The 13,037-nt window shown below is 38.6% G+C and overlaps 1 protein-coding gene across 1 annotated transcript in view; it reads left to right on the top strand.

Annotated features, from left to right (window-relative positions):
* Positions 1–11,206, top strand: part of Ap4e1 (adaptor related protein complex 4 subunit epsilon 1) — a 44,408-nt gene extending 33,202 nt beyond the window's left edge. The window contains exons 17-21 of the mRNA XM_069995420.1: positions 1,212–1,470; positions 3,092–3,628; positions 4,520–4,710; positions 7,424–7,581; positions 8,785–11,206. Of these exons, the coding sequence (XP_069851521.1) occupies positions 1,212–1,470; positions 3,092–3,628; positions 4,520–4,710; positions 7,424–7,581; positions 8,785–8,945 (1,306 nt within the window). The 3' untranslated portion in view covers positions 8,946–11,206. The remainder of the gene's footprint in view (positions 1–1,211; positions 1,471–3,091; positions 3,629–4,519; positions 4,711–7,423; positions 7,582–8,784) is intronic.
* Positions 11,207–13,037: the final 1,831 nt, after the last annotated feature.

Below are 13,037 nucleotides of genomic sequence, written 5' to 3'. Positions count from 1 at the left end.
CACCTGCCTTTTTAAAAAGAAAAAGCTCAAATTAACAAAAGTACATTTATGATTCATACAAGTATAAGAATTAAGAAAATACTTTGAATTAAAAATAAATGTAAGGGGCTAGGAATGTGGCTTAGTGGTAGAGTGCTTGCCTAGCATGCATGAAGCCCTGGGTTTGACTCCTTAGTACCACATAAACAGAAAAAGCTGGAAGTGATGCTGTGGCTCCAGTGGTAGAGTGCTAGCCTTGAGCAAAAGAAGCTCAGGGACAGTGCCCAAGCCCTGAGTTAAAGCCCTATGACTGGCCAAAAATAACTTTAAAAAAGTATACATAGGAAGATATTTGAATAATGTTTTTGCTTTCAGTGAGATTTTATGTCATGAATTTATGTTTGTGAATTTATGTTTAATCCCTTTACAATAATGAATTATTTTTGATCTTTGGCCTGTCAGAATCAAATACAGGGTTGTTGTTGTTTTTTTAAGTCAGTAAAGGAAAGAAACTGATTTATGATAGTTCTATTTTCATACAACTTATTCAAGAAATGAAGTGAAAATTAAATGATCTAGGAATTCTAAAGTTTAAGTGTTCTACTGCTGAGCCGGGCCTGGTGGCTCATGCCTGTAATCCTAGCTACTTAGGAGGCTGAGATCTGAGTATCGAGGTTCAAAGCCAGCCTGGGCAGGAAAGACCGTGAGACTCCTATCTCCAGTAAACCACCAGAAAACCAGAAGTGGCGCTATAGCGGTAGAGGGCTCTCCTTGAGCTGAAGGACAGTGCCCAGGCCCAGAGTTCAAGCCCCACGACCGACAAAAAAAAAAAAGTTCTACTGCCTTTAATTCTTTGGCTAGAGGGTTGGAAAGTTGGCTGTAATGAAAATAAAATCTGAAGACGTGGGTTTACTGTGGATATATAAAATACAATTTAAAGTTTGTTTGTTTGTTTGTTTTTGCCCATGAGATTGAACAGTGATCCTCAGATATCAGCCTCCTGAGTAGCTAGGATTACAGGCGTGAGCCATCAGCCCCTAGCTTCACACCTGCCTTTTTTAAAAAAAGAAAAAACTCAAATTAACAAAAGTTAGTGAGTAAAAGTCATGGGCTGATATCAGAAGATCACAGTTCAAACTCATGGGCAATAAAGTGTTTTGAAAAGGTACTCAAGCAAAGTAAATATTTGTTGGTTATTTAGATTGGCTTCCTTTCCACATTGATCTCTTTAGGACAAATAGCCTGAAGCTGGAAGGTGTAAAGAAGTTGTGGGGAAAAGAGGGATATCTTCCAAAGAAGGAGAGCAAAGGGGGCGATGAAGCAGAAGCTCCCCCTGTTCCTCCAGAGACAGCAATACTGGAGAATAGAGATCTAGCTATAACAAGAAACGATCAGTCTCAAGTCCTCACCCAGTCTAAAGAGGAGAAAGAAAAGCAGATGTTGGCATCATCGTTATTTGTTGGGTTAGGATCAGAAAATACAATTCATCTGGTAAGCTGTTTTTTTTTTTTTCCTTATGAATCCATCTCCTGTTTTTACAGAAACCTCACTCTTGAAAACCTCCTGGCTTTCATGTACTCATGGTAGGAAATGGCTCTCCAAACTTTCATTTGCCATCCTTTCTAGCTCTAGAGCTGCCATTGACATACACCTTATATCCTGAGGGGGGAAAATCTGGTCAGTCTGAGTCAGGTGTGCTCTCTTGTCCAACCAGTTGAAGCAGAGGTCAGGCCAAATAAAGTATGATCAGAGAGGCGCTCCCACCCTTGTGGATGGCTGGGATAATGGGAAGTAAGCGCTAAGGGAAGGGACCTTGATTGAAGTATTGTTAGTAAAAATCAACAAGCTTATTGATAGATCTGTAAAAAAGTGAATCTCAGAATGGCATTTTTAATAGTGAAATTAGTCAGTTTAGATGTACAACTGTAAGACAATAATTTCATATATTATATTTTGTCAGGCATTTAGCCACTAAAAGTGGTTAGTATTGCTTTGTAAAATGAAAAATACAATATATTGAACAAAAACCACAGAGTATAGTTGAGGGTATAGCTTAGTGATAGAGTGCTTTTGTAGAATCCATGAGTGCTTGGGGAAAATCCCCAGCACTGCAAAAACAAAACAAGACTGTGGACTGTAAAGTTTTATTTATGTCTTTTTTGTTGTTGTTGCTGTTTGGGAGCAGTATTGGGAGTTTGAACCCAAGGCCTTATGCTTGTTAGACAAACCCTGCCATTTTGGTCATTATTATCTTTAGATGTTAGGATTATGACTTTCAATTTTTTTTGCAGTGTATATTATTTTCATAATAAGATATTGAAAAGCTATATAGGACAGGTGCTATGATGGGCATCTGAAAATAATCTGAAGTTGTGATTGGTGAGACTTACAGTTCTCTCATCATCTTTCTGTCAATGCTTGGTCACAGGCTAAACTAGGTCATATGCCTTACCTGTATCTAGACCACCATTGGGGTCCCATTTTCTTCAGACTTGATGTGAGTTCACTGTCTTCTGGCCTGCTTCTGATTAGCAGCAGATTACAGTCTCCTTTCAAGACAAAAAATAGACATATATAGAGTGAAAGAAAAGCCCAAGGCAAAGCAGCAACACATCACTACAGCAAACCAACAAAAACAAAGCAGCATTAATTTTTCACCTACCCCCCTTTCCCTTGTTTTTCTCCTTTTGGTTAAGAGAATGGTAGTTCTTGCTTAAATGTCTTCTGAATTGGGAAGTGAGAGTTCTCTGAGAACTACAAGGTGTTAGGGCTTATGGGGAATGCAGAAGGTATGAAAGGGGAACTAGAATTCTGATGGAGAAGTAGTATGTTAAAGATGCCATGTAGTATTGACTCCCCAGGAGGACAGAGACTTGGACCTGAGAACTAGTTTAGCTAATAGTTTAAATTATGTAGCTGTCAGAATTTTACCGTTTACACTGACCAAGATGTATTGTATTCATAAACTTCTATGTTAAATGGCATCTCCCTTGTACAACTACTTAAAGATAATAAAACATTTGAAAAAAGAATTTTATGATTTAACATTTTATTGATGTCGAATTTCGATTAATGTATGCTTTATAGCTAGAATCTTATGTTCCATTTTCAGCTGGGAAAAGCAGACCCTGTGTCTCATAAGTTCCGAAGGAAATCAAAAGTCAAGGAAGCCAGAAGTGGAGAAACAGCCCATTCTTCCCTCAGTACTTTGTCAAATGTGGTCTGTGCTGATGATGATGATTTGAATACGTTACATGATAGAGGCGACAAGGGACTAAAGAAATTTTCTCTCAGTTCAGAACTTTTGGATTCTAAATCTCTCACAGAGCTGCCTTTGGTTGAAAAACTCTCAAATTGCAGCCTGTCTGCACCTTCTTTGTTTGCTGATAACAACATGGAAATTTTGCACCCACCTCCATCTATGACAGCCTCAGTTGTCAAGCAACTCTCTGTGGTTTCTTCGTTGGAAGAAACTACTGAGTGCATGCATTCAAGTCTTACGGAGGTCTGTAATAATGAAACCATATCAGTGTCTTCTTACAAAATTTGGGAAGATGATTGTTTATTGATGGTGTGGTTAGTGGCAAATAAGACTGATTTGGAGTTGAAAAGTGCTCACTTAGAAGTTTTTCCTGCAGAAAATTTCAAGGTAAGACAATGATTTCTCATTTCTACCTTCAATGGACAGTGCTTACTCAGTGTACCTGCTCTTGCTTCTCACTTTTCTTGTTGTTTCTTGGTTTGTTTGTTTTTTTGTCAGTCATAAGGCTTGAACTCTGGGCCTGGGCGCTGCCCCTGAGCTCTTCAGCTCAAGGCTAGCACTCTACCATTTGAGCCACAGCGCCACTTCCAGTTTCCTGCTGGTTTATTGGAGATAAGAGTCTCATGGAAACTGCCCAGGTTAGCTTTGAATTGTGATCCTCAGATCTCAGCCTCCTGAGTAGCTAGGATTACAGGCATGAGCCACCGGTGCCCAGCTGTACTTTACTTTTTTATACTGAGTACTCAGATATCAGTTCTGTTTCTTCTTTAGCTCCAAAGTATCACAAATTAAAAATAAAAAATCTAGTAGCCATATACCAGTGGCTCACATCTGTATCCTAGCTACTCAGGAGGCTGAGATCTAAGGGTCACAGTTCAAAGCCAGCCTGAGCAGAAAAGTCTATGAGATTCTTAACTTAAATAAACTATTCAGAAAAAGCCAGAAATGATGCTGTGGTTTAAGCACTAGCCTTGAGCAAAAGAAGCTCAAGGACAGCTCCAGACCCAGAGTTCAAGTTCCAGGACTCACAAAAACAAAAACAAAAAAAACAAGTGTCAGATTATAAGTTAATCATCTTTAAAACAATTTAAAAAATGGTGGTAGTGGATCAAACCCAGGGCTTTGTACATGCTAATTTTTGTTTTTCGGTCATTTTCGTAATGTAGTTTATGAACTTACCATGTTTGTAGTTTTTATGCCACTTCAATTAAGTAGAAAATTGGTATTCATAGAATAGAGTATTGGTCCTTACTTAACATTTTATCACTCTGTTTATAGATCACAGAGCAGTCCGGATGCTGTTTGTCAGTGGTGGATGCAGAAAGCACCACGAGCTTCCAACATCGTGTGCAGGTGGAGCAACCTTTTACAGAAGGGAATCTATCCGGTTTCCTAACTTATCAGATGGTGGATGTACATCCTGTTCAGCTCGACTTTTCCATCAACTTATCATTATTAGATTTTATTAGGTAAATATTTTCTGGAATGTTAAATTACTCATTCTTTCAACAATATTTATTAGGCCTTCTTTCTAGACCAGCACTATGCAAGGTGATAGAGTATAACAATTAAAGTTAGACACAGTCTCCCCCTTCATACAGCTTCTAATCTAGGAGGAGACATAGAACAGTTACAAGAGCATGTATGCAATTATGATTGGTGAGATGAAGGGAAAAACAGTTGGGATGCCAACAAATTCTGTGACCTGCTTGAGGTGGCACTTGTTGGTGACCTGTAAAAACTTTTTTTTTTTTTTTTTGTCAGTCATGGGGCTTGAACTCCAGCCCTGGGCATTGTCCCTGAGCTCTTCAGCTCACAGCAAGCGCTCTACCACTTGAGCCACAGCACCACTTCCAGTTTTCTGGTGGTTAATTGGAGATAGGAGTCTCCCAGACTTTCCTGCCTGGGCTAGCTTTGAACCACAATCCTCAGATTTCAGCTTCCTCAATAACTAGGATTACAGGCTTGAGCTACTGGTGCACAGCACCTGTAGACATTTTTGAAAGAAAGTAATATTTAAACTCAAATAACTTCAGAGATTTTATAGCTACTGGTGCACAGCACCTGTAGACATTTTTGAAAGAAAGTAATATTTAAACTCAAATAACTTCAGAGATTTTATGTGACTCTTTAAGCTTTTTTTTTTGTCAGTTGTGGGGCCTGAACTCTGGGCCAGGGCGCTGTCCCTCAGCTCTTCAGCTCAAGGCTAGCGCTCTACCACTTGAGCCACCGCACCACTTCCGGCTTTTTTCTTTTTGCTTATGTGGTGCTGAGGAATTGAACCCAGGGCCCCAGTCATGCAAGGCAAGCACTCTACCACTGAGCCACCTTCCCAGCCCTCTTTAAGCTTTAAAATTTTCCCTCATTTGATTTTGTTTGATTTTTTTTCATATAGTCTTGCTAGTTAAGCTTTAGAGATCTATAAGAAAAGTACTCAACTTTCATTGACTATACAGTTATACAATAAGATATCAAACTTCAAATGTACAATGAACATTTAGCATCATATTAGGCATTGTATGTATTACAAGAAAGTTGGGAACAATTTCTTTCTTTTTCTTTTTTTGCTGGTCCTGGGGCTTACACTCAGGGCCTGGGTGCTGTCCCTGAGCTGTTTGTACTCAAGGCTAAAGTGCTCTAACACTTGAGTCATAGAGCCACTTCCAGCTTTTTTGAGTAGTTTATTGGAGGTAAGAGTCTCATGGGGATTTTCCTGCCCCAGCTGGCTTTGGACTGTGAAATGCAGATCTCAGTTTTCTGAGTAGCTAGGATTACAAGCATGAGCCACTGGCGCCCGGCTTATTTTTCTAGTTCTTTATTCACTCAGTTCTAAAAATGTATTGTCCATTCTTTGAAGTCTTCTAGTAAAAACAAGTCTTATCAGTCGTCAAGGAATATTTAGTCCATGCTGTAAGATAAAATCCAGCCTTAAAAAATCTTATACTCGGGGCTGGGAAGGTGGCTCAGTGGTAGAGCGCTTGCCTTGCATACCTGAGGCCCTGGATTCGATTCCTCAGCACCACATAAGCAAAAAGAAAAAAACTGGAAGTGGCGCTGTGGCTCAAGTGGTAGAGCGTTAGCCTTGAGCTGAAGAGCTAAGGGACAGCGCCCAGACCCAGGGTTCAAGCCCTACGACCGGACCCAAAAAAAAAAAAATCTTATACTCTCTGACTGTTAAGGTATGCCCCATGATGAATACTGGCAATGGTTAAGAATGGCAAATTGTATCACACAGTTCTTTTATACATAAATCCTCTCTTTATAAAATCCTCTCTAAAAATATCTTTTGTCTTGAATGTTGAATCATTCCATACTTATCATAACAATTCAAATGCTAAATAAAAATGTAAAATATGAAAGTTGCCAATAATCTCGATGCTAACTATTTGATCCATGGGCCTGTAACTTGATGATTTTTGTTTAGTTTTCTTTTGAGGCAAAGTTTCACTATGTAACTCAGACTGACCGGGAACTAATGATTCTCATGCCTCAGACTTTCACCAGCTGGGATTACAGGTGTGTACAATCACACCCAGTTTTCATAACTGTTTTTAAAGTGTATTTGTTAAAATTTTTTCCCTTAGCCTAATTAAAAGTGCAGGGTCTTTGTATTCATTCTCTTTTTTATGTCTTTGGTATCTTATTACTCCCAAGTTCAAAGTATACATAAAAGAATATTCCTTGAGCTGGGCATCAGTGGCTCATGCCTGTAATCCTAGCTACTCAGGAGGATGAGATCTGAGGATCACAGTTTAAAGCTAACCCTGGCAGGAAAGTCCATGAGACTCTTATGTCCAATAAACCATTAGAAAACGGGAAATGGCCCTGTGGCTCAAGTGGTAAAGTGCTCACCTTGAGCTGAAGAGCGCAGGGACAGTTCTTAAGCCCAGAGTTCAAGCCCCACAACCAACAACAACAACAAAAAAATGATTCATGAAATTACTTATAGCCTTATTAAAATGACTTAATTCCCTGAGATAAAACCAGGTAATGTATGGAAAAAATATTTGCAATTCAGTATCTTTTACTTCCAGTATTCAGGAATGTTGGTGGATGAAACACTATATAAATTTTGTGAGACCCAGTGATTACATTTTATTTCCATGAGTCCTTTGAAATATATTTGCTTGCTTAACATTATTGTATTTTTATACATAAGCCTAATTTTTAAATTATTTTCAGACCTTTAAAAATCTCAACTGAAGACTTTGGAAAACTCTGGCTCTCCTTTGCAAATGATGTGAAGCAAAATATAAAAACAGCAACATCTCCAGCTGTTCTGCCTTCTGCCCTCAATGTGCTGCAGCAGAAACTGCGACTTCATGTTATTGACGTTATAGGTTGGTATAGTTATGAAGACAGTCCTGTGCTTATAGCAGTCTTGTCACCATCAGAACACAAATCAAGTCTTGCAAGTGTCAGATCTCTTACAGCTAGAATACTTAATATGAGTATCTTTCAAATAAGTGTGTTTTTCGTACCAAAGATTTTTATAGGAAAAAAATAAAGGTTACCACTTTAACCATGTTTAAGTAACATTCACATTATTGTACAGCCATCACCACCATTCATTTCCAGAACTTTTTTTTTTTTTTTTGGTAGTCATAGTACTGGGACTTGAACTCAGGGCGTGGTACTCTCTCTTAGCTTTTTTTGCTCAAGGCTGCTGCTCTGCCACTTGAGTCCTACCTTCACTTCCTGCTTTTTGGTGGTTAATTGGAGATATGAAAGACTTTCCTGCCCATGCTGGCTTTAAACCATGATTCTCAAATTTGAGCTTCCTGAATAATTAGGATTACAAGCATGAGCCACCAACGCTCCATTTCCAGAACTTTCTTAACATTTCATTTGAAACTCTGTACCTATTGAACACTTATACTTTTTCCCCCTTCTCAGTCCCTGGCAACCATGGTTTATGCTTTTTGTATACATGAATTAGACCACATTAGGTAACTTACATAGGTGGAATCCTATAACATTTGTCTTTTCATGTTTGGGTTTTCTCAGCCTAGTGTTTCATAGTTGATCTACCTAGTAGCATATGGAAAATATCTTTCATTTTTCAGGCCAAATACTGTTCCATTGTATGAATTACTACATTTTGACGATCCATTTGTCTGTCAATTGGATTACTTCCACTTTTTGACTAAAGTGAACAATGCTGCTGTGAATATGGTTATAGAAATATGTTTCTGTTCCTGCTTTCAGTTCTTTTGGTTATATCATAGGTTGATTGCAAATTCAATTTTTTGGTAAATCACCATATGATTTTCCTAGCAGCTATACCATTTTGACTTCTTATGAACAACACATAAAGCTTCCAGCTTCTCCACATCATCACCAAAACTTTTGTTTTCAGTTTTCCTTGTGGTAGCCATCTGAATGGGTTGTTTTTCATTGTAAGTTTGATTTACATTTCCCTAGTGATTAATGATACTGAGTATTTCTTTATGTGCTTGCTGCCCATTTGTATATAATGTTCTTGGAGAAATGTGTGTTGAAGTCTATGTATTAAGTAGGTTTTCATTCTTGTTTTATTGTAGGCAGTGAAGGGCTGTTGGCCTGTCAGTTGCTCCCATCAGTCCCCTGCTTACTGCATTGCCGAGTTCATGCTGATGTGTTAGCCCTGTGGTTCAGATCCTCCTGCCCTGCTCTTCCGGACTATTTATCATGTCAGTGTCAAAAGGTGATGGAGGGATCCTAGCAGAAGCTCTGCTTCAGCTTACTCTATCAAGATAAATGGTTTACATAGCTAAACTCATTTACCAAAGTGAAAAGAACTCATGGTACTTTTTTCAAACCCTTCTTTTTCTGTGCCAGTACTGGGGCTTGAACTCAGGGCCTGGGTACTGGCCCTTAGCTTTTTTGCTCAAGGCTGATGCTTTACTACTTGAGCCACAGCTCCACTTCTGGCTTTTTGGTGGTTAATTGGAGATAAGAGTCTCACAGACTTTCCTGTCCAGGCTGGCTTCGAACCGTGATCATACAGATGTCAGCTGCCTGAGAGCTAGGATAACAGGCGTGAGCCACCAGTGCCTGGCTTTTAATGCAAATAGGGATTATTACAATTTGTGGTTTATGTAGTTTGGTTTTGTTTTTTATTCCTAGTCAGTCAAGAAAGATCCTCAAGAAAGTAATCCCTAACCTTTTACTCAGGATTGTACAGTTTGTTTGGGTTCTAAAACAGTGACCTAAGCTTATGTTATAAAATGCTAGTGATTTATATATCATTTAGTGTGGAGGTACTGAAAATATTTATTTTGTTATACATAATTTTATAGCAAGTTTACTCTAGCACTAACAATTTGTAGTAAAGCCAAGACAATTCTTAGCATTAGTAGAGGAAGGACATGAAACTGATAATCCTAAACCTAATTCAAATTCGACTTTGGAATGCAGTGTGTTTGATGGCTGGTCAATTAGTACTTTAATCTTGTTTTGTGTGGGTCAGTGTTGAACCTATTTGGCATCATACACACTAACAGTTGTAGGAAATCCATGAGCATGCTGGATATTGGACAGATTCAATCTGTGGTAGGTCTCTTACTGTAGATAACTTCTTACATTTAATCCCAGATAATTTGGCTATAACTTTTGTCTGTTTTCCATTTGCATTTCTGTTTTATTTTAAAATTAAAAATGGATCAACTATATTCTTATTTAAAAATCCAGAGCCATTTACAAAATGTTAGTAAGTAGAAACAGAACTCATAAAAGCACAATATAAAAGCATACCAATATAAAGTACTTTTTGGTATGACAGATATGTTGGTTACTAATGAAGTCTCTTTGGCAAATTAAAATTTGTGACTATGGTATATAAATGGCAAAACTCTTTCCTAGCCTTTGAATCCACTAGTACTCAATGGGTGTAGCCGAAGCAGGAAGCTTATAAGTATACCATACAAGTTCTTCAGCAAGATACATCATTTTCATGCTATAATTGTGCCTACATGGCCTCTTTTCATGTAAGAATTCTTTTTTCACTAATAAGAGAAGAGGTTATGCCTAAAAGGAATGATGGACCAAAATCAAGATCATACAGTACTGAAATAGTATTTTTAAAACCTTATGGTGCTGTGGGAAATGTTTATTATTTCACTTTTTCTGGCTTGTCACTATGGAGACTATTCAGGTAATATAAGTAATTGTGCAAATATTATAGTTAGTTGATATTGTTTCTTACCGGGTCAGCCATTCTTGTTTTAGTTACTCATCTGTCATAACTGGTAAATGGGATTCCTCAGAGCTGATAGATTTCAGTAATCTTAAGTGTCTGTAGCAAAATACACAAGCAGTGTTTCTTTTGCTTGATTAAAGTTAAATATAACATCTTGTTAATTTCAGTCTTTTAAAAACATGCAGGGAAACCTTGCTGAAGGAGCAATAAGTGACTGGAATTACTGGATAATAGGTTCCTCCTTTTGAATCTAGGCTCAGTTCATTCTCTGGCTCTCAGCACTGTCAAGATGAAGGGAGTGGAGGTACTAGGGGTGTGGTAGACATTGGCCTCATCAACTCTCCTTTCCTCTCCAGTTCTGCCTCGCAGCAGGTTCCCCGGCCCCTCACCTGATCTTGTGCTCTCACTTTGCACAGCAGTGCAGCCTTTGACATAGGAGCTGCTTCCATGTGTTTGTGTGGTCATGAGGCTCCGTCAGGTATGGAGCAATGGGGAAAGGTCACATTTTCTCTGCTGCTTTGTCCCAGGGTGTGTTCATGAGTGGCAGCAGTAGTTGTCATGAAACATGCTAGGCATGCAAAGACATCTGATAGTAGAAATTTGTTTAGGGCTAGGAACATGATCTTGGGTCTGCCAAAGGGAATGTAGTGTCACTTTGTTCTTTCTGAACCCACTAAATAAAAAGTTGGGTAACAGGGTTTCTACTGAAATGTTTAGTAAAATGTTTACAATTTTTATATTTTTATGATTTTTAAGAACTAATAAAAAAGTAGCTATTAAAGACATTTGGGTCAGTATATATTTTATCTAAACTCATTGAATATTTTAAGTTATAAATCAGGCACGATCAGCTTTTTTTTTTTTTTTTTTTTTTTTGCCTTGTATGGGGATATAAACACAAAGCAGGGAAATGATGTTTGTAGACAGACTCATTCCTTTTCCTGGATAGCTATCATGTAGTCAGTGGAGGGCAACATCTGGGATGCAAGCTGGGAGGGATGCTCAGCTGGGTGAGTTTCGTGCCAGACATCATTGCTCAAATGGCAGTGATAGCAGAGACAAGTAGGGGCGGGGGTTAAGAGAAGAGAGGAAGGCCTTAGGAGCAGGTGGAGGAAAAAGAATCAGATGCTCTCCAGAATAGTTCTGAGGAGACAGGTAGATGAGAGGCTCAGGGGTTGCAAGTGAGCCCCAGTTAGGGTCCTTAGAGAAACTGCAGGGGAAGCTGAGCAGTTAGTGAGCACCAATGTGCGAAGCCTACCAAGTCTGGATATGCCTGCCAAAGTACATTTCTACCAACTCCCAAAGTGATTGTGGTTAAAGTGCAGTATTTTACTTTTATTTCATGCCAGTAATTTTAAAAATTGTTTAACTACTTGTCTTTTTTTTTTTTTTTTTTTGGATACACATGGTCTCTGTGTCACAGTTGTGAGCCATGAAAGTGCACTGAACCTGTTCACATGTCTTTATGGAGTTTTGCTGTGTCAGAATTTTAGGGGAGAAAAATGCAAGTAGCTAACAATTTAGTATACATCTATTACTTTATTTTTGAGGTGATACCTGTTATTTCAAAGAGTTCAGTTCAACATAATGAGTACAAATAAATACAAATGTTGTTCTTTGGTGTATATGTTCTTTATTTAAATATCTGAATAATAAATAATTATTTAATCTGTAATTTGGTAAGCTTTACTTAACCCTTTTGTACAACTACTTAATAATAACAGTAAAAACAAATGGTAAGCATTAGTTAAGAGAACAGAAGCATTTAGAATGGGATGGAAAGAATAATTGACTCATACCAACATCAAACAACCTGATCTGATTAATTGGTGGTATTCCTCTGTGTTGTCAGAAAAAACTGGTGGCTTTCAGGCAGATGAAAGCATACATTGGTTCTTACCATACCTGTCCATTGTCTGTACTTTCATACTCATCTGACCAGAGTATTCAAAGCAGTATGCTGTTTCTATATGGAAACATTCATTATGGAGCTTTAAGATGCAAGAAGCACAGTAAACCAGTTACAGATTTCATGACCAAAGAATCTGCATGTCTTGGCTAGTTCTGTATTTTGTATCCTAAAACAAAAGTTAGGTCAGAAATGGAATTTAAATCCCATCCCTTTATGTCTGGCTGGCTACAGTGTCTAGGAAGCAAAAAGTTCGCAGACTTGCAGCTCCATCTTTGGAGCACCGAGGAAAAAGAGATGTAAATAACCACAGTAATAAGTGACAAGAAGGCAGTTGTTAAAAGTAGTGTCCAACAGCCAAATGGGTCAGGGCTAGTAATTGTGTGATAGTTGTTTGTGTTGTATTAGTAACAAGAGATTGAGACCACTTCTTTGGTAGGAGCTGTGTTTGTGCACGTATGTGTACATGTGCTTAAAATGGACTTATTTTTAAGTCGTCTTCTTTTTTTTGGGGGGGGGGGGTCCGGTCATGGGGCCTGAACTCTGGGCCTGGACACTGTCCCTCAGCTCTTCAGCTCAAGGCTAGCACTCTATCACTTGAGCCACAGCGCCACTTCTGGCTTTTTTCTTTTTGCTTATGTGGTGCTGAGGAATGGAACCCAGGGCCTCGAGCATGCAAGGCAAGCGCTCTACCACTGAGCCACCTT

Source organism: Dipodomys merriami, unplaced genomic scaffold (genome assembly GCF_024711535.1).
Source record: "Dipodomys merriami isolate MVZ:Mamm:240054 unplaced genomic scaffold, mDipMer1.0.p SCAF_48, whole genome shotgun sequence".
NCBI lineage: Eukaryota > Metazoa > Chordata > Mammalia > Rodentia > Heteromyidae > Dipodomys > Dipodomys merriami.
This window is presented reverse-complemented; position numbering and strand designations above follow the sequence as displayed.